Here is a 25377-nt window from a genome sequence, read left to right as displayed (position 1 = left end):
TTTAAACAGGTTCCTGTTTAATTGTTATATTCAAGATATGAAGAACTAACATAATGAACAAAGTATGCTCTATGTACACTTCTTTTAAAGGAGTTAAAATGCTTCATCATTTGAAGGAGATAAATTTTATTATTTTTTTTTAAATGCAAGAGACTTAAATTTCATCTTGCAGAAGGTAGATTTATGAGTCTTGAGACAGAGGGGATGAATTAGATCCAAACACAGAATGAAGACTAAGGCTAATAATCCACATGCTCAGTTTGAAGGCATTAAGTTTATCCATATCACTGGTAGTAATTCAGGCTTTCAAAACCTACAGCTTCATGTACAATACTGTCTTTCCACATATTGACACTGAAGTTTTATTTTTTTCTACTATTAAAATTATAACATTTTACCTTCCAAAGGCATTTACAAGAGCAACTATTTCTTGCCGTGTGAGCTGAAAACCTTTTGATGGGCTGTTCTCAGGAAGGCTCTGTATTTCTTTCTCAGAAAACAAGATCTTCAGAGCAGTTCCTAAGCCTTGAGTCTATAAGAAAAGTCCGATGTTTTAACATCAGTAAAATCATTCCTTCAAATACTCATAAAACCATAAAAAAAAAAACCCACACTAATCTCGGCAAATTTTAGTACCAATTCTTATATACTGACCCTCAACCACCCAAATAACTGTACAAAAACCAGGGCACTAATGCAAATACATGACAGCAATTGTGTACCAGGTTCATTTATTTAGGAGCATTTTTTTCCTCAAGTATATTTGCTCTTCATCCTTATTTTTTTAATCTCTTCTTTTCCCATCTCTTTTCTCCTTGGTTATACATATGAAAATATGTCCATTACAACACTTCCAGCTCCCTCCTGCCGCTCAGCTTATAGATGTTCCAACTCCCACAGGAGCACGTCTCCCCTTTTCTCTCCCCTTCCCTTTTGAAGTCAAACTAAGTTTTTTTTATGAGGTATCACAACAACTGCACTTTTCCCACCTTCAATTCTAGTGGCAAACAATGCAGTTTCAGTTTCAACCCCTATTTTCTATGCAGAAATAGAACAGAAGTAGCTTTTCTTAATTTTAATTGGGCTACATAAGCAACCACTTGATTTTGACAAAAAGTGGTTAAAGCTGGTTGCAAGAGAACTTTGTAGGTCAGGAAATCTGGCCTTCTTTAGTTCTTGGTGAGGAGGAACAACAACAATAGATCAGAAGCATTAACTAGGACAGGATATGCCAAACTCCAGAAATTCAGATGAGACCACCAAATTTTTGATGCTACAAACTCTTTGAAAATTGCACTATGATAAGTTTAATGTAATACAGTGGTATAGTACAGCAGGCACTCCAAAATAACATCTCAGTCTGGACTTAACATTAGTTTTGAGGTTTAAAATACTGTTGTCAGTAATTTTAAAAAGTAGAAGCCAAGAAAATGAAACTGGCTTTCAACTTTCAACTTTACTGCACACCTTTGCATTCATTTGCTGCCCTCTGTATAAACTGTGAAAAGTTGAGTAACTTCTTTTTCTTACACTTCAATTTTTAGAGTAAAATATCACACTGGATTCCCTAAAAAGTAAGTGCCATGTTTAAAGGAAGATTTCCCATAAGTGATTCTACAAGGCTCATCTGATCACTGAATACGGGTAAGATATTGACTGCTAGTAATATCTTACCATGAAGCATCTGCTTTAAAAGTAACTCTTTTAGCACACAAACTATACCTTTTAGCAAACTACACAGCTGTTGAATAAACAATTTGGAAAAAAAATTAAATGTTTATTGGTAAACTAAAAATATATCCATTTTTAATATAAAGGTAAGGATATCAAGCACCAACCATGTGCAGAAAGCCTGAATGCTAAGGTAAGAGATGCCCTGCCAAAATTAAATAGATGCTTATCTTGGGACCTGCCCCTGCCAGAATACACAGACCTACACAATATGAACTGTACCTGCAACTTGCCCCACAGCCTGCATTTGTCACATCCAACACAGTCCATTATGCGGGAGATGTTCTTGAAATGCAATCTGAATTCTTCCTGTCAGTTAAAAACAAAATAAAAAAGCTTAAGCTAATGTACACCTTAGCTTTGCAAAAACAAAATGTTAATGAATGCAGTACCATTAGAAATCCAGTACCATTAGAATATCAATTCTCTAACCCAAACAGAACAAAACCATTGCTTTATGTAGTCAGGCCATAACAAAGATCCATGTAAACCCAGAATCTGGTTTCCAAGCCACTTCTACTCTTTAATTCTTAAAAAAATCCCCCCAGAAAGACATAATATGCAGGGAAATACATGGATTCTGTACACTGATTTCCTACCAACTTTCTCCAAATCTTCTGAGGTATAAGCACTGTATCTGTGTCCCTGACCATTTTTTTTCCATCTTCTTATTCAAATCCCTTTTGAACAAATTACCTTTTTGATGAATAAGTTACAATTCACAGAAGATATTTCCTGTTCAAAACTATGGGTAGACTGCTCCTGTCCAACTTCAGGCAGAGCAGGAGCAAGCACAGTGAAGGACTAACTAAGCTAATCTCAATTTTTTAAGGTCCAAAAAACACTAGCTGGACTGATAAAACACTGCCACTTTTCTAACAGCATTTTTGGTAATGCTGATGACATTTCAAACCACTACTGAAATAAGGGTTTTAAGTGTTAATAAATATTAAAACAGAACTTCATTACCAAGCACCACTCAAACTATGGAATTGCAATTTACACCAGTGGCGTGTTAACACTGGAAGCTGATGGGTAGGTATAGCATTCCCATTAGGTTTCCATGTCTAGGAACTATATTTTCTAATGTTACGTATCCTATTATGAGACTACACTGTATATTGTGTTCTATTATATAAGGCATAAATTTGTAAAGCCAACATGACTGGGTAGATTCTTTTTATCCAGATAATTATGAAACAGATACTCAAAAATAAGCACTGCTGCATTTACTGGTAATATTCATGTGCCCCACCACAGTCCTGATGCCAGAGTCAAGACAAAAAGCCTGAGATTTCAGTCTGCTTGGATCAGGACAGCACCTTACCATAACGTTGATTAAAAGGCCTCAGATACAGCTCTACAAAAGGCAGGGGTAAAACCTTACTCTCAGCAGTGTGTTTGTGGTAGGCAGAAGGGCTTTCCAAAATTATACAGTCGAACTCCAAAATAGGTGTTTTGGATGTCATTCAGAAAACTAGCTTTACCTTTAGTGACTTGGCTCCTTTTTTATCTCCAGCAAACATGGACTTTTCATCAAAGTGCATATGGAAGGACCTAATAAAGACAACATGCAATCAAAACAAATGCTGGCATAAACTACAGTGGTTCAATTAAGCTTTGTGAGCAGCTGATATCATCAGTGTAAAATATTTTTCAGAGTTCCTAGTCCTTGCAGATTAGGCCTTAAAATGGAATTGGTTTTAACTGTGCAATCACTGTAAGTTGAAATCTGTTATTCAGAGCTTTGTTCAAATTAATACTGAAATTGGCTTAATTTTTGCCTTCCCACTCATCATTGCCTGACTACATCTCAATTACCTAGCAAGACCACAATTAGGGACAGCAATGAAACCACACAACATTGTTACCAATCACAAAAACTAACAAAAAGGAGAGCAAAGAAACTGAACTTAAGAACATTATGGAATAAATAGAAGAAAGAGGGGATAGCCAAACTACCATAGGTTAAGTCTTTGATAAAATCTGGATTACTCAGTGGACCATTAAAAGACTGTATGCACCTTTTCCAAATAAATCCTTTGCATCTTATACTGAAGAATCAGAAAAGCAACACACAGGAAGTAACCCAGGGTGTTGAGCTGTTTGGGGTTTTTGAGTGCTTTTTGGTTGTTTTTAAAGATTGGTATATTCAAACCTCAAAACTATTAATCTGTTCTATCAAATGTACAAATTGCCCTTGATCTCTCCCATTACTTAAATTTTATTTCTTTGTTCCACTCTCCTTTTCCTATCCTATCAAGGAGTCACCTATTCTCACTTCCAAATGAAGCTGAAAATCTCCAACTACTGGTAAAAACCCCTCATGCCTTACTTGGTATCCCTGAAGATATCTAGTAAGAGAGCTTTAGATTCAGCATCCTCGTGGCCATTGCCGGTGTAAAGGTCGACAACTGCACGCTCAAAGTATGGAGCAACCTTTGACAAAGCACGCAGCTCTATCAAATACAAGAAATACAAGTTCTTCAGCCTCCTTGGTCCTTCTCCTTTTGTTTCAGCAGGGTCAAAGCGACGAGTGAACTCTTTCACATTTGGTCCCCAGCGGGGCTTCCCCCACGTTTCTACAGAGAGAAAGAAAAAAGAGGGTACAGGGGTAGTAAGAGACACATTTAGAACATAAAATCAGTTAAGGATACCCCAACAATTCTCAGAAAACACAAAATACATACTACAGATATTGCAGAATTCAATTCAGCAATTTTACCTAGACATACCTTCAAGAAGATAATTTGCACACAGATGCAAGTTGATGCTCGCATGGAGTCCGGAAATGAGTTTATAAAACACTCTTTTCTCAAGGCAAAGACCTGTCCAGAAAAAATGACAAACGGATACCAAACTAAATGCTGGAAATAATTTATTAAAATTAATATACCCTGACATTTTAATGATGCAAGTCTGCATTGTTGATTTTTCAAGAATTACAATTACTGCATTTAAGTATTGTTAATAAGCCCTTAGAGCCACCATAGGTAAAGTTTATCTTCTATTTTTTATATAAAGCAATACTAAGAATGACATTTGACATTTCTTGCTTGCTATTTTAGTGTTCTAGTAAACACAGTCAAATAAGGATCTGTTCATTTGGCACAGATAAATTGCTGATAAGATGCCTGTACTGTTTGATCAATACGTTTGAATTGATGTTGAATTTTGACCATCTGGAAATCAGAAATATACTGTGACTGTCTTAATTACAATTAGAACTACCACTGAATTAGAGTGAAAGAAAAACACCAAAAGGCCCAGAAAACCTTACAGCACTAGAAAACAGAAAAATACCTCTTCATAGCTATACTGCAAATTCACTGAAGACTTAAATACACAGGACAAAACCTTGGAAAATATGACTTGATGAATACAGACTTCTACAGCATAAATGAAAAAACAGTGGCATTGAAATGTCAGAATATAATTTATATGCAGAAATTACTTACAATTCCAATTAGAACCAAGGTTAGAGACTACACTTGAAATTAAAGGGTTTGTTCCTTTAAAAAATATGTTTGGACAACTTTCCTGCCACTCCAAGCTGTACAAATGGAAGCAGGAAGAGCTGATGGTGAAGCCTACCTGTGAGGCTGACATGTGTCCTCACTTACAGATGTTACATTTTTAAAGGCATGTAAATTTATATGCTTTCCTACAATACCACCAGACAAGTAAAGGCCTAGGAAAGGCAGAATGAACTAATTTTAAAATTAAGTACATTTGACTCACTTAATTTTCTGCACACCTCCAAAATGGGATTTTCATTGCTACTACTGCAATAATAATTTCCATTTCAACATGAATAAAAAGAAAATTGCTTTGCCTCACGAACACACAGACTTAGATTATAAACTGGGAACAGAGCCACCAAAATCTTTAATGTTCTTTAAAGCTGCTTCCAAATAATAATGCTTACCAATATTACTACTAATAATGCCTCTGCTTAAATGCCTAAAATAACCAGAAAATTCAAACTAGCAATGAAGTGAATTTCCTCTATGAAAGATAAAACACTTAAATGTTTAAGAAGTATGTTGCCTAAGTAAACTAGAAGATTTTTAAAGACCCTCAAGGTAAGTAGTATTTGAACAACACTTGGAAGCTCTGCAAAATTTATGAAAAAGCCTACACTATGAAAAATATTTGAGGAGATGAAAAAAGTGCTACAGTGTTCCTTCTAGTGACTATAACACTCATCCAAGAGCCTTTACCTTCTAGCCATGTGTAGAAAGATTCTCCTGTAAATACAAAGTACATAGTTAAATGGAGAGTATTAATTTTCAACATTACAGCATCTTTATATCACTATGCATACAACATCAGCTGCTATCTAATTTAACATGAAGTTAAATAATTTAGCTATTGAAATGAAAACAGGCATGGAAGCAGCTAACTTGGAGGTCAATTTAAATCTGTTGGATAGGAGAACAGGAGAAATACAAGAATGAGCATGCCTAAACTACTGGTCAGGGCATTCAACAGTGTATGGAAGCACAAGTTTGATTATTTGCACTGCTGTTGAAAGACATGCTGGCAGAGTGCAATTCTGACAGCCTTTACCTTACTCTGCCTAAAGGTTTCCTTTAGACTCAGATCTTTTGCCCGAGAGCTTTCAGTTGACTGAAAAATCTTTAAGTTTGCTGCACTGTAGGCAGATCAAATACTTTCTCCCCACTATCTCCCAGTCTTCCCAAAATCAAGGGCATTCAAGAAAATACACAAAAAATTGTTCCTCTTCTTTTAAGGGATCTGACATCAGTATCAATGGAGTTCTGGAAGAACTAATAACATTATTACAATACATATTCTGCTACAAGAATAAGAACCAAAAAGAGAACTGCGTTTTGCTCTTATCCACTCCTTCCCATTACTCCAAATGAAAGTACGAGTTCATTAAAAACATTTTCTGATGAATAATATGTATAAAAACATAACTCTTCTGCTCTCTTATTCAAAACCAGAAATATAAGTTTCTTGCTCTCTAATTCAATAGTAGTAAAGTGAATAAATCCAAAATCCAAAACTCTCTAACACTTATTTCATTTCTGCAGGTCAAGGAAAATAAGATGACTTACCATCATCTCCTCCTTAGAGGGGAAAAAAAAGAAATGCATAAGCATTAAAAAGATAATTTCCACAGCAAAGCAGTAATGAAACATAGACTTTACTACAAACACTCAAAAAGTGCAAGAAACCTTATTTAATTTATAAAAAATAGGCTATTTTCCTTCACTCCATTCTTGCTCCTGAAGACCACATGAGACTCGACACATTGTAATAATGAAAGTCACTAAGAAATTGAAATCTTAGTAGCAGCTGATTCACATATTCTTGAAAGCTGTATTTTAGCTTCAGAAAAATAGTTAAGAAGCCATAGTCTTTAGTTTGCATTGTTCAACAATTAGTCCAGTGTTCCTTCCTGAAATACGGATCTCTGCATTAAACAATTCTCACAATTCTTTTTATTTATGTGTATCAGCTTTTAGTAATTATAAATATTGAGATATCTTGATTTGCTAGTGATTTTTAAACTGAATCTACCAGCTTATAGTTAATTTTAAGGGAAATGAGACACACTGACAGAGGAAAGCTGATTCATTTGAAACATCAGTTATAGCTTTCAACTTAAATTTGAAAACAAATCCCAAGCTATTAGAATAATAGACTTTTTAAAAACAATTTTGCACATAACTGATTCTTCACAAGTGTCCAGTCCTTCAAATACTACAATTATTTGTACACTCACAATACATTGTACACTATGGATGAAAAATGTACAACCACATTACACCAGGATAAGTATAAACTGAAGTGACTAAAATAAATGCTTTTTGAAAAAATAAACAAGACTACAAAAGTGCATTCGAATTGGAAAACTAGTGTGACACTTTGTAGAGAAGTTGGAGAGTTACAATTTAGCTTTCATATCAGCTTACCTGACATTAATAAACCTATTAACAGGGATCAGATTAGGCATGTATGTAATAAAGTATCACAAGCTTTAGTCTAAATATTAAAAATGTACAGCTCCCTCTACAGAGGAAATTAAAAAAGCAGAAAGCACACCTACAGACTGGAGATTGCTATCTGTATCCCTTACACTGCAACAGTCACTATGTTAAAAGAAGTGCATTGGAAAATAAAACAGGCAAGACCCACCCCTACTAGGCGCCAGTGGATTTAAAGGACGATAGACAGATCGAGGCCTAAAAAATAAGATGGAAAACACAAAGATCAGTTTTTAGCTAAACTGATGTACAAGTATAAGAAATATGCTTCTTCTCCTTCCCAATTACTTGAAGCAGTTTTCTTCATAAATGCTGTTCCATACTCTCCAAGCAGAAGGCCCCTTGTATCCAGTGTAACGTTCTGGATTCAGCAGCAAATCCACATACTGTGCATCTGGAGATCTCTCATCTAAATAGGAAAAATTGTGTTACATATGCTAAGTGATCCAATGAAAAAGATTTAACTTAACCAGTCTCATAGAACTAAATATAGACAAGAGGTCTCATAATCTGTCTTCCAGTTGGATTTTAAGTGCCATGTATGTAGAAATGCAGCTATATACACACTAAATACAAAGCTCAAAAGCACATAATCTATTCCCATGTCTCCTGTGTCTGCAATTTCTATAATGTCTGATGATCAACTACGTGGCTTCTTTAAGTCTACCATAAACACTTGACATGCACTGTATTCCCTGACCCTAGGCTAAGACCTAAACAGTGTTGTGTTTTAAATGGCCTCCAAATTTAGGGTTTGTTTGGCAGTATTTGATTGAGGGGCTTGCTTTTATGAAATTGGTATTCATACAGTGGGTTCTTAATAAAGACAAGATCTAAGTAGTAAATCTTGTAGCTGATATATATTGTCAATTTATTAGCTAAATCCATTTTTCTTCCAAATACTCTTGTATACTGGCAGAAAAGTCTGAATCACATTGCTTAACTGTACAAAACTTTCAGCATATTGCAGAATAAATCTCTTGGTTACAACAAGAAGCATGTTACTTAAGCAGCCTTTCAACAAGCTATACCCTCATATTGGAAGTTCACTACAAGTTTCAGGTAACTTATCCAAAGCAAATTGTGAAGCAGGACTCCCTCTGCTTAAAAGCACTGTAGAAACATAAATAATTTCAAGCTACAACCAGTAAAAAGCAGGAGGAATTAACCCTTCTTTGAAATTCTAGGTCAAGACCAACTCATGCTTAAACAAACCCCACATACAATATAAGCCATAAGTCTAGGGACTTATTCATAGTAATAGACCAAGAAGTGCCACGTAGTACTTCCTCAGATATCAAAAAACCCCACAGAAACAGAGAGTGAAACTGTTCTAAAAAAAGAAGAGATGATTCTGCATGAGCAGTTGAGCATTGCTTCAGCAGCAGTGGCAAAAACAAAGAAAGGAGACTGATACAAGACACACAACAATGAGTGCCAGATGAGAGAGAGAAAGTCAAATTACAGCTTTACTTATTTATTTGACAGTGTGGCTAATCTAAGCAGTTCCTACACTCCCTGATCACTTCGGTGTCCATTTTTCTTCTTGTTATCCACATACAACTGAGTCTAGGTGACTGCAGAGCCATGCAACAGAAAGATGGAAAGCTGACCTGGGTTACTAAGTTTTTTCAGCTAGATCAATTTCCTTATCTAGTTTATGATTAAGCCAAACAGGAAGAGAGAAGAGAGCAAGGGTTTCTGCTTCCTCCCCTTGACTCCCAGTAGTAATTTTCTTTCACTCTCCCTGCTCCAGATCACAATCTCACCCAACAAGCCAGTTCATCACAACAGTGTGGGAGGTGGCAGGGAGATGGCAACTTACTTTCTCGTTATTTAGGTAAACCTAATCAGCTTACCATGCAGAAAGATGCACACCACAGCCAGTGCAAAAAAAAAAAAAAACCACACTGGAAGAACACAGCTGAGGACAGCCTCCTTCAGCAGGGCATGATATAAGGAGAGATGGAGGTAGAATCAGGAATTACTTAAGTTAGTATTATTTCTAGAAGAAATGATCCTCAACTACACCTTTCACAGCTCAGTATTGCTAAAACATATATGTATACAACTTGAAGGTAATAGAGACAACAGCAGATAATTCCACATAACAGTTTAGATCTACAGTAATGCTCATCAGCTGTTACAGAAACAGCTCACATAGAAAGCATTCAGATCAGGCACAGCAGAAGTGCTGAAAGAGAACTGCAGCTGCTAGGTCCACTGCAGCTGCTACCTTCTCAGGTGACACCAAACATAAGCCTAAGAGTAGATAAAAACATCTAGCATTATGCCCTTAATATTCCTAGCATAGGAAGCTTTCTAAGGTATTTATTAAAAAGGACTTCATTAGTCAATCCTGAAGTTGGCAATTCTCACACTTATCTGAAAAACACTCCTTTGAACATTACATATATAATAAATAATAAAGACTCACATACATGGAGGAGAGGAAAGACACAATCTAGTATTGTAACGTTTTAACAATAAGAAAGTCCTTTCAAATAAGGATGCAGAAATCATTTGGAAACAGCAAAGCAGGAAGAGGAACAAACTCAATCCAAGCACAGTAAAGTAGCAACAAACCAATATAGTAGTAAGAAACAACCAGCTGCAAGCCATTTTTCTTATACTTGTGCTAGATGCAATTTTTTTGTAAGAAGCTTTTTGAAAAAGTGTTACCACCCTCCCATTTACCATCTTTTTTGTTTACATAAATATCTCCTGTTCAATATACTACAAGGAGGTTACACTGAATGTGCACTGTGTAGGCTACCAAACACTCCTTGTAAAATTGCAAAAATTTCCACTTTGTGTGTATGATATGAACTGTCACATTTCTGTCACTTGGGACAAAATTAAAACTGCTTAAAAATGGCTATTTGTTGAGAAAACATGATCTTTTGTGTTTTTTATGAGACAGCAAATAAAATAAACACTCTGAAAAAGCTTAAACATTTTACCATCAAGTTCACAAAAATGATCCTGTGAATCATCGTATCTTGCCCAGTCAATGAAAGCCTCCTTACTTTGGTTACTGAGGGGAAAAAAGAAATTTGATTTTAAACTTTTAAATCAACAATGTCAATAAGAGCTTCTGAAAGACTACAACCTACATATAGCTTGGAAGTGGATTCTGAGTCAGTATATCTGAAACTTGAGAATATGTGGAGCTACCCCTTGTTAACTGCAGAGATTCAAGCAGGCATCAACTCCAATACTTTCAAAAGTCAATTTGATGTTGAGACAAAGATTTCACCATTATTTGAACTAACTGCAGTGACTTTTCTTCCATCAGTAAGAGCTTGGTAAAATATTTTCATAGAATACATTTTTAACACATTTCAAAGTACTACTTTAGCAGCTGTCACTTTGAGGGTGGGGAGGGAGGAATCACCGTGTTTTCATAACTTTTACTTTCAATGAAAGCTACGATGTTAGTGCCTTACTTTATACTGGGAGACTAGATGTCTAAATCCCTCTTCTAAGCTAAAGTACTCCATGAATATGATTTGTCTGAAGCCATTTTAATAATAATGGCACTCCACTCACTCTAGCATTTTCAAAGGTGCACTGTACTAGAGAGACAAGCACTTTGAAGCTCCCACACTATGAAATACAAACAGTGCCAAAACCTTTCATCTGTGACTGTGTGCAGCACAGAACTACTGATGCCACAATACTGACAGCAAAATGTAAGCAAAGTTAAGATTAGGAACTTGGCTCGGTGCAGGGAAGTGCCTTGAAATCACAAAAACAACCTATTCTATTTGATCAGATTAGAACCAGCTCAACGCTACAGAGGCAATTCTACAAAAAGACACATTTCTAACCTTCTGCCAAATCACAATAGAAGACATTATACTTGGCATTAGGTGAGGAAATTCTTTTGTAATTACCAAAAGACAAGATTTGATAACCACAAGAAATACAACTTATAAAGGAAAACAGCTTAAAACCAACAGGATAATGCACTGCTAGGTAGAGAACATGGAGGTGTCCATGCAAAGCATAAACTTGTCTTCCACTTGCAGGATCCAGTACCTGCCCTCTTCCAACTTTAATCATCTGTCCTACTCTCATAATGACATTTTCTCTAGCTCTCCATTTACAGTCTCACATTCTTCTGCCTTACAGAAATGGAACAGAACAGTTTCTTACTTCCCCTAAAACACCACACACCAGGCAGAAATGGTCATTTTTTCATGGCACAAGAAAGAGTTTCAAAATCTTTACCAGGCAGAACTGCTGAAATTTGTGGGCAAGACACCATATCCCTACATTAAAGTGAAAATTTGATTTTTGTATTTCTATTTTTCAAAAGTGGGGAATCCAGTAGAGTGCTATGTTTTCTAGATGCTGCTCCACAGACTTCTGTACACAGGGGCAACGCCATCCTGAAGCATTCCTCCCATCCAATCTTGACAGTGCCATGCAATAAGCAAGATCAGAGAACTGACCCAAGCTAAAAATAACTGCCAACAACAAAAGTAACTCAGCTCCCTGATCTGGTTCACTGAATGATCACAAATAGGCACATCAGTGCAGCAGTGGGACAAAGCAGGGCCAAACCCCTTAATCCAGTAGTTGTTGAGAACAAAGAATGGAGAAAAGGTAGTTCCATTTGCAGGTTTCTTCTGATTCTTGATGCTGTATGATACCTCTTTTAAGTAGTATCAAAGCATACTTTAAACAAAAAAAAAGTCTACTTTTAATTTAATACCTTTTTCTTCAGATGTTCTTGCATCATTTCCCATTTACTTTCTAATGGGTTATGGAAAGAACGAAGAACAAAACCAGTATATCAGACAGAGAAAATAAAGTGTTCCTTTCTTACTATTTTTGTACTGTCAATGTAGATCACAGCATACCTTAAGGTACTGTTAACTGCTCCCAGCTTGTTAGCTTGCTCACAGTCTTCCAATTCTTTGGAATTATTTGCTGCTTTTGAATACTGTAGAAAAAGTCATATTTAACATGCAAATGAATTACTGAAATCCTCATGAACAGGTGTTGTGAAAGGTCTTTCTAAGTTTAGCAGTGAGCTCCCTAGTATTAGAAAAAATTCTCTTATTCTAGAAGCACAATATGGTTCTGGAACATTTCTTACTTTGATTTTTTTCACTTAAGTTCATCAGGCTGATTTCACTCTGACTTTAACAGCTACAGGGAATTCAGCTAAAGACATCAAAATTTTGATTTGATTTTTGTTTAAATTGAGTTCTTTTATTATAAAATACCCTACATGGAGTGTTTCAGATACTTATTTACTGTCTTTTTTTTTTTGCAAGTATAATCATATGCCAAGTTTAATTTCATTTTAGTAGGTATATTTATTACTTTTGGCCATTGCCCCCTCATGTTTCCTTTAATCCAATTCACTGGCCTGCTTCACATGCACACGGGTCTGGAAAACAAAGTTTTCCAGCTGAACTCAAATTTTGCTTATTTTAAAAACAGAATGGAAATATATAAGCTGAATTTTGATTCTGAAATATTTTTTAAAAAGTAATCCATTAAAATACTTACTTATGGAACACGTCTAAGGAAAACATTTGAGGAATTAAAGATTATATTCCACTATTCTATAATAATATAGTTATGTAAGCAGGGAATTTAAGTCTGTCAGCTTAAAGCTCAGAAAGTTCTTCTAAGTTTAGAAACATTAAAGGTAGTAACAGTGCTGTATTAAGACATAAACTCAATTTCCTCCTTTTTGGGGTTTTTGGATTTGGGGGGTAATGTGTCTTTTTTGCAGACTAAACCTTACGTCAGTTAATAAAACAAATAAATTATACATTTTAAAAGAAAGAGTAATTCATTTCTGTGGACAGCTTTGTGGTCAAGATGCCAGAGGTGAAGTACCATGACAATATGCATCACTAAAAAAAAAAAAAGAAATTTAATTAAAACTGTTCAGATTAGTAAGCAAAATTATTTCCTTTTAAAAAATGCATTTGCCTGAACCAACATGAGGAAAAACAGCAGAAGACCTTAGAAGCAAAGGAGACTAGAAAATACAGATAATTTAAATCTTGTTAGAGGCCTTGCCCATAAATATTTACTCTAAAAAGAATTTTTCATTCAATTTTCTTGGATTTGACAGGCATAAGACTTCATTCTTTAGCACTGTATGGATGTTAAAAAGAAAAATGGGAACAAGAAATGGCCTTAACCTGGACTGAAACAGATACTGCTAATGAAATAACATAAGGAGATGCTGAGGCAAACATTCTGCATGTCTAGAGTTGCAAACCTATCCCTACCCTGAAGTGAAAAAAGGTTACTGCCAAGATTAGAATCCTAAATTGAAACTTTCTATCAAAATGAACAGTCAGGTCTCAAAATATGTTTCCAGCCTTTCTTATTCTCCTGTGTTTAATAGCAACAGTTGTCAGATCAGTGCTCTGTGACCCCTGACAAGATCAGGATAAAACATCTATTCTTGCCAACCAGGATCTCCTAAGGCCAGTTACTGGAAGAAAAAAAAAAAAAAAAAAAAAAACAAAAAAAACCCAAAAAAACCAAAAAAAAAACCAAAAAAAAAAACACACCAGAAAAGAGAAGGGCAGGAAGTAAATTACGAAGCTGAATGTTGTAACCTGGAGTTACTGTATCCTGTCCCTCGCTTTAAAGATTAATACAGCTTTAATGTGTAGCCACAAAATATGTATTCACCACTCAAATGCAACAGAACTACAGAAAAGGAAATTACTGTGTGCCTCTACAGCACTATTTCAAAAGGCAGTGGTGTCAAGAATTAAAAAGACATCCTCTACTGATAACTGCACTCCTATGGGGAAGGCGTACAAGTGTAAACTTGGTCTTTGCAGCTAGAAGAGCATTCAAACGAACCATTTTCTTAATTATTCAGCAAACAAAAAAATCCCCCATAAAAACTTAAATAAAGCTAGAAGTTTAGAAGCTCCTCTACAGCAGGAGAGAAAGGCAATGGAAAACTAGACAGAAGCTGCAGAAAACCTCTCCACAGGATTCTACTGTGAGTGTACGTATTCAAAAGATTATAACTGTCAAGATGCCTTTGGTTATTTTCAGCTTTCCAAGACCAACAATTTCAGAATGAAAGAGAGAAACTGGACATGCATGTGTTCTCAGGGCAAAAATCATCCTTTTTTTTTAATCCAGTACTTTACAGATAAGCCATAAGGTGTAAGACTTCCCCAAATGGGAAATTAGCACAGGCTAATAGTACAGTACTTGCATAGTCCTTGAAACAAAACATTCATACTAAAATGAATTTAATATTTCCTTAAAAGGGATATTAAATGAGATTGTCAGTTTTTAATTGGCTCTACAAAAGATCATTTAACTGAACCATAAGAAGTAAGAAAATCGCATAGGCAAGATTCATGTCCATTCTGATGACAATTTTCAACCAGAATTATTTGCCTCTCTAACATAAAAGTAGCACATATTAGTGTCTTCTACTACAGATTAACGGTACAGAATTGCTTAACTTTCAGTACTGTAGCTGGTTTCAACAACCTGCAAGGCAATTCAAAGGAAACCACTGTAACGAACATACAGCAAATGACAGCTTCCCAAAGAATCTATCCAACTGCTTTATTGTGCTGAAAGCAAAAGGCACCCATTTTTTTCACTTCCTAAATCCAATTTGATATGCTCATGTGAAGTATCCAAAGAACAGCATACCTTTGGTTACTATTTAACAACTTATTTATAACTGTCAAGATTAATCAATCAGGAAGCTCAAACTCAGAAAGAACCCTTTCTGAAACAATTTTTCAAGTCTTATCAAGTCTCCTCTCTTTAGGAGGCATTATGGCATTCAAGGAGTCATCTTCTCTACAATCAAGCTTGGAAGATAAAAGCATCAATGAAAAAGAGAACTGGTAACAGATTATTCAACTAAAACACAAGATCTGCTGTCCAGAGATAGTGTCAGCTTTTCAGAACAACTACTGCTACTCGTGCTGGAATGGCAAACAACTGACATTTAGGTCATGTCAGTGAGAAAGATTTTTCTTCTCTGATTACCAGGAATCTTTAAATGAAGAGGCAGTCTTTACTTCAGAGTGAGTTAACAATGTATGTATAAAAGAAACAAGACTTCCTCTTGAGCTAAAGCTTGGAGAGATTTGCCTGCTCTGTTCCAGACAGCAAGCAGTTCCAGACGGCAAGTCATCAATTCACAATGAAGTATTCATCTCAGCTATCTCTGATAACATTTCTTGGCATGAGATCTAAACCTAATGCCAACAGTCCTTTTCATAAGTCCTTTATGATATGGTGAACTACACTCAGTCTGCCCACTGAGGTAGAAAGCACTGGGGAGGATGGAGATAAGATAATTAATCAAGAGGTCTACAACTCAGTCAAGGCACTGAATGGGAAGATCTCTCATTTGGGCACTATTATCCCATCAACTGCTAAAATCCTCATTCTTGGGCACTGTGTTTGGGATGTGTGGGTAGTCTTTCTGCTCTGACCTCTTTTCCTAGGCATATATAACCTCTTGACTTTTTGGCTTTGCTAAGTTCACTTGGTGATCTAGAAAGGATGACTTGGAGAAATGCAAGCAAAAGCCAACAGTACAGACTGTCTGCTTAAGTTTGCACTGGCCACTTTGGCCTAAATTGTCTTTAGACTAATGACCAAATAATCTCTAGACTAATGACCTCTTGAAAATAAGGCATAGCAGAACTCCACACAATCATTTGGGTTCTCTTAATATGGAATGTTGTGATTATTTATGATTGCTAAAAAAGACTGTGCTGCTACTGCCTCTGTGCATCTTAGCCTATAGCTGTTTAAAAGGTGGCCTATAGTCACAAACAAAGCAACAGTTCTGCATCAGGCATTCTGCATCGGGCATTCTGTGGCCATGCACTGCTGTCCCTTGTCATTCATTGATTCAGTCTGCGTCAGCTCTTTAGCAATGACAGACTCAAAATGGCACAACCGTGCCAGCTATGTCAGAAAAACCACTATACATAAAGGTGAAAAGGTAAAGCCACATACAGGAATCGATCAGTTAACTATTTCATCAGTACGTGAACACTGAAGGTTTGTACTAAAAAGTCACATAGCTGTAATAAATTTAAGATTAAAAAAAAATCAGAAAGAACTTCGAAAATGAAGGAGTACTTACTTTATTAGAGCTCCCAGCCTTAATTCCAACAGGTATTTTGCTCTAAAAACAAAAAATAAATCACAGCTTTTACACTGCTCATAGAAATGTTTATCCTTGATTAAAATCAACAAATTACGTATCATTCCTATAGAGGTCAAAGCAACCTTGTTTTTTGAAAACTTAACTTGCTCCTTTACCTTCTCAACATGTTATATGCAAAACAGTGGTAGAGCTTAGAAGAGACTTATTCTTGAAGCTATTTGCTTTCTTCATAAAATGACTAAGACCTTAAAATATTTTGGTTGTATTTCTACTTTTGGAATGGAAAAAAAATTTGTCACTTCTACTTAAACTTAAGTTCTCACAATTAAGTATTGCTAGTAGTCACTAGCTAGTACTATAGTACTACCCACTGCAAATTAGCAAATTTTTAGCCAAAAGCCCTTTTTATATAATATATTATTTGATCCATACCTCAGGACAAGGCTCTACATGACAATCTTTGATAGAACAATGGCCATCGTCAGCCCAAAACGGGCATGGTCTCTTCAGGTTGACCTAAACATACAAAACCAGAAGTTTACAATCCACACTTACATAAGGCAACTATAGAAAAAAAATAGCTCTCAGTATCAGGAAATCCTTTAAATTTTTTAAATTAGTCTCTCTAATTACATAAGATGAAGCTTTGTGCAGTAAAACTGTTAATGATAGTGGCCTCCAGTAAATGAACACAAACACATAATATATTGAAGTAGAAATTAAATCTCTCACTATTAAATTGAAATTTACTAATTCAAATAAGTGTTTGGATGATTTTGAATTTCAAAATCAAGCTAAAAAGAGATTATTATTTTAAAATGTTAAAGATATTCTTCAGTCAAAAAACCCCCGACAAGACATTTAGCAGATGGTATGACTTCTAAGAAGTGATGACAAATATATTCTCATTACAGCTCAAACCTTGCAAGCACAGATACAATAAAAGCAGAGATTTTAGGTTGCCTCCCCCCATTTCCTCTATTCAATGCACAAACACCATTCCTAGGAAAATATAATACAAAATTTGTTTTTGTACTTGTTCATACATATCTTTTCAAACAAAGCACTAAATAGTTTTATATTCTATATCACCTTCACAGTAAGGCCTATCACATAAAACTTTGGCCTCCCACCAATTTCTATCAAAAAAGATCAGCTAACATAGTTAAATTACAACCTTCTTCAAAGTAAACTCTCACAATAAAAAATGCTTACACACTGAGGAAGATATAAGTAACTAGGCAGGCACTGTTTTTACAGAAAGGAATGCTGTAAATAAAAGAACACTTCTCCCTAAACATCAGATTAATTCATAAAAAACACATGTGAATCAAGATGCACTAGTCCAAGAATGACTGAAGAGCACCAAAAACCAGTACATACATAAACTGAGGTTGTACAGCACTTGTACTGTCTACATAGAACATCCAATCTTCTTCAGGGTATGAGATATTGGATTTAATTTTTAACACTCAGAGTATTATTCAGTCCTTTCACAAATTAAGACATTCTTGATCGTGAGGTTTCCACAGTTTCAGTGTTTTGATGTATAAAACTAGAGATACAAATGTTTATTTCTTTAATTGGGAAGTGTTCTGCTATTTAGAAACCACTTAGCACAATTTCTAAAAGACTTCATGAAGTCTTTAAATAAAACGCCTTTAAATAAAAACTACCACATCCATTCTGTATCAAGGTTTGAGTTCTTCTATACCACCTCACATCATTGCCAGGGACAGAGGAAAAGGGCTTTCTTCCAGGGAGAAGGGGTTCTTTCCAATTGAGAAAATAAAACGTGGAGAGGGAATCATCTGAGATTGTCTACTATTTTTTTGCTGTCTGTGTGAATCACTTCTTATGTCCCCTGTCATCAGTACTGTTTCTGTTACTGTTCATTGTCTTATCTCTTGTTTTCAGAAAACTGGGGGTTTTTTTTTACCTTTTATGCCTCCAATTCTCATCTCCATCATAACATAGCATGGAGAGGGAATGGAAAATAGGGAACGAAAGAGTGGTGCATGGTTTGGTGAAGAGTACCATTCCTAAACCTACCTTCACCTTTCCACATCCACTTATGTGCTTAAAAGCACTTCCATCATTCTGCACAGGGATATCAAAAGAGCTGTTGCTTATTGAAACAGGAAAGGGTGAAGAATGTTCTGACTGACTTACTCAGTTTGCTTGTTCAACACAAATTCTTCCCTAGCACCACTGGAAGTACTAAGTGAAGTGTGGTTCACTTGGGTGGACAGGCCCTTGGAACTGCCCATAAGATCAGTATAAAAGATGAGGCAGGATTGCAACACACCTTTAGAGTATGATCTGCAGAACTGCTGTTGAAATGAACATTAGCTCTAAATTTGCAAGATGAAGTTACTGTGGTATGAGGTTTCATATACCTGTCGCCCCTCATCTTCACGTACTTTGTTTTATATTTTTCTCTTGCCTCTGGAGAATCTCATTACCACTACTACGTGATGTATTAGTACTCAAGTTGCACATATCCTGTTTCTCCTGAAAAGTGAATTTGGAACTATATCATGTAGCAGGAGATTCAAGGTGCAGTTGAAGGTACATTACACTGCTTGCTCAGGGTGGAAAGGGAAGAGTCTAGTGCTTTCTTCTCCTTCACACTCACAACCTCATCTTGCATGAGTCTAATATTTGTCCAGTTCCAGATCAGCTAGATGACTTTTTACATCCTGTGGAGAAAAAATCCCAAAACCAACAAAAAACCCCCCAACAAAGTCAACAAAACCTTACCAACAAAACCCCCAATCAAATGAAAAATGGAAATACCCAAACTAAATATCTACCAGGCTAAAGAGAGGCATTGATCTAAATGAGAGGTAAAAGTAGCAAAGAGGCAGGATGCTGCCCTAGAGGAGCATGAGCTCCTTTTTTCAGTGGCAGGCAGCTATCTGATTAGCTCAGTCAAAATGCAACTTCACTATCAAGTTAAGCATATCTGAAAACAGAAGTATCAGGCTTCAAATCTTCATTTGCACTCAGACAGTAAAACAGAGAAGAAATTATTCAAGTAATAAAAAGTGAAATTACATACTACTTGAAAAAGGAACACTTTTACCTATTTTTCAAAAGAATAACAAACACTAAAATCAGAAATAAGACAGTAACTTATTAGAAAAGTAAATCATGGCAATATTTCCATTTCAAATTACACACATTTCTTAGAAGATAAGCACTTCATGCTGTCATAAAATTGCTAGAATATGATCCTTTTCCAGTGCCTTTTCCGAAGGCACTATCTTTAAAAGTACAATTTATCAATTGAATGAAAGCAGACATGATTTACTGTCACTGACTCCAGGATGAACATAGCAAACAAGACTTATTACCAACATAACTCTCAGGGACTGAAAACCTACTTCAACCAAATTAAAGAGCTGTGGGCTTCTAATAGGCAGCTTAATACTAGCGAGTTACCTTGATGTGCAATCCTTCCTATATTTTTTGCATTTTATTCAAATTATTCAGGAAAATACCATTCTAAGTGTACCTTGTAATATCTGAAGTAATCACGTTCTTGCAGTTTCTGTATTTTGGGAAAGATCTTGAAAGTATTGAAGTCATCGATGCTTTCTATGTCACATAAGCAATCATCTAGGACTCCTGTGAGCTATTGAAAAAATACACAAACGTTTATGTTTAATATAGAAATATTAACTGCATAAAAATCTTTCAAAGAGAAAAATATGCTAATTGAAACAGATACTAGTGAATCCAGTTCCACAGCAATATTTCTCATCACAAAATACTCTCTAACATATCTCATAAAGTAAAACTCTAGCACTTTGAGCTGAAGCCCACCTCCAAATGCATGGCTGAAACAATGTTATCAAGACCAACAATTCACCCCTGAAATTTGTTGACACTTTCAGCATATAGAACTTTCTGAAGAATGAGCAGTAAGATTTTCCAAATTACAAATACATGGTATTTGTAAAGTTGCAATCTACTGTTCTCCTACCAGATGCTCACAAGTCAAATTGCCTAAAAAAACCCTACAATCACACACTGTCATCTTATTTTCATATTTCTTCTCAAAGTGTGAAAACACTCCATCTAGTTTCCTTAGAGGCATGGGGGAAAGGAGTGTAGGTTCTTCTGTGCCCAAGAAGTTTGCAATTTCACAAATAAATTCAACAAATAAATATAATGAAAACCAGGCACAGGTATCTATATTTCAACACTGTCAATCTATCATGAAACTGAGTGTGACTTTTCCAGGCCTCATCCCTCTTCTTGTGCCAGGACAGCAAGCTGTACTGCTGCTGCACTAGGTTAAAACCACCTCTATGAAATGCAGCACACACTACAAGTGCAGAAGTTCTACTGCCAACACAGAAAGGGAAGGCAGGACTGTGCATGTAGCAGAGAGGGCAGCTCCAACTATTGTCACAAACTAGTCTAGGGAAACACTCTTGCTGAGACCCTGGCAATGTCTTATTGAAAGGTGGAAATACTGAGAGTGTGATTCTATGAACAGTTATATAATAAATTTCAATAAATCTAAACCAACTCTCTTAGGCATAGCTTCTTAAACTACTACAAAAATGTCTGAAGGTTTCAGACATGTTTAAAAGGGAATGCAACCAAACACTGGTGCTTACTTGCTTCTGTTCTTCATTGACATCCATTATGGCCTAGAAATTACTTAAAATAGAAATGCCCATACATCTTATATCTTGCATGGGATTAGAAGAACTTCTAACTATTGAAATGCTATGTGGAAAAGGAGACAAAAAATATTTTGTGGCTTTTTTTTCTTCCACAGATTTCACATAGATGAGATTATGAAATCATCTAATCTGTTTTATGCATGATAAATCACTCCCGTACTTTACAGAACAGATACCCTTATATAACCAAGCTTGATGTGCTTAAAAGAGCCACTAGAAAACAAACTGCAGGCTTATGCTCCTTTATAAAGCATAAAGGAAGCCTGGAAAATGGATTTCCCCAAGTCTCTGTGAGAATAAAGAGGTGAGGCTATGGCAATAAAGCACTTAAGTGGAAAATTCACCTTATGTAGATATTACTTTTCCTGAGGCACTAAATAGGCTGTCACAATTCTGTAGAGCAGGTATGGCAATGAAGTAAAACTAATTTAAGGAAAGATATTTAACCAAAAATTTTTCCTTTTGTTATACCTGCCTTGTTAATGCTATCTGACTTCAAACCTGGGCAAACAACTGTCAAAGAGCCAATGTGTAATTACAGGTTTTTCACAGCCCACATGGCTGCCAGCTTCAAAGTAAAAAAAACCCAAACTTGTTATTAATGATGCTTATAGAAATTAAACCCCCATGCACTTTAATCTATAATAATTTCATTTAAAATTTCAGACTTTCTTATTGATTACACACAGGCAGAAATCTGTAAAGGTGCACAACTTACAGGTAACACTAGACCGCAAAGCAAACAGCATAATTTTTCATTTTAATATAAAAAAGGCAAAGAGGTAACTCTGAACATTTTGCTCAAATTTTACTGAACTGTATAAATAGGATGATATAAGAAAGTTTTTTGGACTGAAGATAAAGAGTAGGAAACTATTTTGATGACCAGCTCATAAGGTTATCCACTGCTTACAAAAATAAGTTTACCATCTACACAAAATGGAAAGGGCCTTTTCAGGGGAAAAACGTCCCAGGTAAATGCAATAGTTACACTAAGTGTCTAATCCTCATGGAAAGATAAAAAGCTGCAGGCTTTACCTAGATCAATGAAGTTTCAGAAATGAATCCTCAAAAAGCTAGAACTGATCTAGGAAATTATGAAGAGAAAAATTAATTCAGAGTACCAGAGCAAGCAAACTAACTTTCCCTTTTTTTTTCTCACAACTTTTTCAGAACTGGAACAGTTAGCTCCCTGTATACATAAAATAGCAAAATCAATGTTTCCTTAGAAAGCATGCTCTAAAATTATAAACTAAGCTGTATCTGTACCAAACCACAAATTACAAAATACTTTAACAGCATATATGAAACACTAATACTGCACAGCAGTGGAGTCAGTTCACAGCACAGTGATGCAACTTCCTTCAAGTACCCCAGTCGGAGTTTTTTTTTTAATTAGTCTAAGTGCTGGCTTCAGTGCTCTCACTTACAAGAACAACACTCCAAGAACAAGCAGAAAATAATTTCATTTTTATCAACATCTGGATCTTCCAATGAATTTGTTTTTTCAAATTAGAGACATCAATATAAGAATAGTGTACTACACAGTTAAAACTATACATTGCAAGACCTACTTTGTTATTCACACAATCGGTACTTTGCCAAACTCTAAAAGTATTACTATCATTTATGTTCAAGAAGTCATCTGACATGATGCAGCTGTTATTTTTTCTACCTTTCCAATATGCTTATCAAAGTACTTCTAGGTGTTGTCAAACCTAGTTTAGTTCTTGAACAGGTATCAGAGCTATACTGGAGAAGTGAAACTTTTAACTTATCTTCTCCAAGATAAAGCAACCTTTCAGAAGAAAAGGTCAATGTTCAACCTGCATCAATTTCTCCTTATGAGATCTAGAAAGAAATAAACAGTCAGCACTTTAATATTAAGGAAAAAAGCTGAATAAATGCATATAATAATAAGCAATCTATTCATATAAACAACCTTATTAGTGTTCTCAGGCTGTTGTACTTTAATTGCTTCAACAGTTAGAAGACCATCTGGGACACCTTGTTTTGTTCCTCAGACATTTTACTTTGCCATGGCTGCAGAATGAGAGAACAGCCTTAGGTAAAATGAATCCAAGAACTATTGGTTAGCTTATCTTTCCCTGCACAAGCCAAACTCTGAAATCAATATGCTAACAATTTTATGAAACACCAACAACCAATCTCTCTGCCAAGCATCACAAAAAAACCCCAGCCACTGTATTAAGTGCTTCTTTAAGAATTCCACTTCAACTAGCATTTAGTTATGCTACTATAGTGAATAAAACAATGTCAAACAGAGACAACCTCAACTTACAACAAAAAAAGCTGCAATAAAAGTTATCTATGCTACTGTCATCACCACCTTGGCTGGCCACTTAGAATGCAACACAGAATTTTAGAAAATACAAGAGAAATAATAATCCAGAGGACAAGCTTTGCTCCATGTGGATGGTATATTCCTCAAAAAACTCACACGTCTTTGGCCCAGCGGAAAGCCTCTCCTACTTGACACCAGCTATCATTTCAGTCACGGTCACACGGTGGATGAACAGCGAGCTCCTAAAACTACAGACACATGTCCCCCTAAAGCTATGAAGGCAGCTTACAGAAGGAAGGAGTGTTCTCATCCTTGCCTGTAACGTGGGCAAACAGACACGACCCAAGCACAAGCCAAGCCCGGGCACTAGCATCACCACTGGAACATATGGCTTCTCACAGACTTCATCAGGGCACCGAACTTTCTGCCTGAAGCCATGGGCATGATCCAGCCCCGACTCCTCAACATATCCCACTGATTACTACTGATGCTACCTGTGGTTCCCAGGTCAACCAACTTTTCCCCGCAGACCGGCGGCACCGGCCCCGGGCTGGATCCCGGCAAGTGTCAGCCGCAGGGTGTGGAAGAGGAAGGACGTGGGCTACAGACTCCAACAAGATATTCCCCGAGTTCTCTGCCGGGGAGCCTGCACATGACACGGCCCAGAGCTGCCCTCTCCCCTGCGATCCCCCGAAGTGACCTCACCTCCCGCCTCTGCCCTGCTGCCCCTCCGGGAGGGCTCCGCAGCCCACCCACAGCCGGCGGGCATCCCTGCCCGGCCGCGCTCCGTGCCCGCTCCCCGCCGGCCGCCCCGTCCCGCCAGCCGCCGGCTCCTACCTGGGCCTCCGCTGTCAGGACGCAGCCGAGCACCGCCAGCAGCCGCGCAGCCAGCCGTGCCCTCGCCGCCGCGTTCCGGCCGCCGCCACCGCCGCGCATGCTGCTGCTGCTGCTGCCGCCGCCGCGACTGACGGAGAGGGGGCAGCCCTCGCCCCGCCGCCGGCGCAGGAAGGAGAGGGACGCGCCGCGGGGCGGCGGCGGCAGCGTCTCCTCCCGGCGCGGCCGCTCCTGCGGGCGGCGGGACCCGTCGGGCGGGGGCGCCGCGCTCACCGCGACCTGTCCGCGGCACCGCCTCGCGCACCCGGGATCCTCTGGCGAAGCCGCGGCACCGCCGCCGCCCCGCTCTGCTCCAGCGCCCGCCGCTCCCGGGCCGCCGCCGCGCGGCACGCCGGGAGATGTAGTTCCGCTGGCGGTCCCGGAGCCGGGGCGGGGCGGGGCGGCGGCGCCCAATCGGAGAGGACCACGCGCGCCTCCAAAACAAGTGGCGGCGGCGCGCGAGGGGCCGGCTGGGCGCGTGCGCGCGGCGCCGCGGGGGCCGCGTGAGGAGGGGCGCGCGAGGGGCGGCGGCGGAGCGCGGCCGTGGGAGCGGTTGGCGCAGCGCTTCCCGTTCTTCCCGTTCTTCCC

At 37.4% G+C, this 25377-nt stretch overlaps 1 protein-coding gene across 1 annotated transcript in view; it reads right to left on the bottom strand.

The window, feature by feature from the left end:
* Positions 1-25165, bottom strand: part of ERO1B (endoplasmic reticulum oxidoreductase 1 beta) — a 29145-nt gene extending 3980 nt beyond the window's left edge. Inside the window, exons 1-15 of the mRNA XM_030268250.4 lie at positions 24754-25165; positions 20429-20548; positions 17341-17424; positions 16885-16926; positions 12623-12705; positions 10715-10788; positions 8040-8160; positions 7903-7949; positions 6819-6830; positions 5955-5981; positions 4467-4559; positions 4067-4313; positions 3219-3288; positions 1954-2040; positions 399-532 (exon numbers count right to left, since the gene is read on the bottom strand). Of these exons, the coding sequence (XP_030124110.1) occupies positions 399-532; positions 1954-2040; positions 3219-3288; positions 4067-4313; positions 4467-4559; positions 5955-5981; positions 6819-6830; positions 7903-7949; positions 8040-8160; positions 10715-10788; positions 12623-12705; positions 16885-16926; positions 17341-17424; positions 20429-20548; positions 24754-24852 (1340 nt within the window). The 5' untranslated portion in view covers positions 24853-25165. The remainder of the gene's footprint in view (positions 1-398; positions 533-1953; positions 2041-3218; positions 3289-4066; positions 4314-4466; positions 4560-5954; positions 5982-6818; positions 6831-7902; positions 7950-8039; positions 8161-10714; positions 10789-12622; positions 12706-16884; positions 16927-17340; positions 17425-20428; positions 20549-24753) is intronic.
* Positions 25166-25377: the final 212 nt, after the last annotated feature.

This window comes from Taeniopygia guttata, chromosome 3 (genome assembly GCF_048771995.1).
Source record: "Taeniopygia guttata chromosome 3, bTaeGut7.mat, whole genome shotgun sequence".
Classification (NCBI taxonomy): Eukaryota; Metazoa; Chordata; class Aves; order Passeriformes; family Estrildidae; genus Taeniopygia; species Taeniopygia guttata.
The sequence above is the reverse complement of the archived record's forward strand: the minus strand, read 5'-3'. Positions and strand labels throughout refer to the sequence as shown.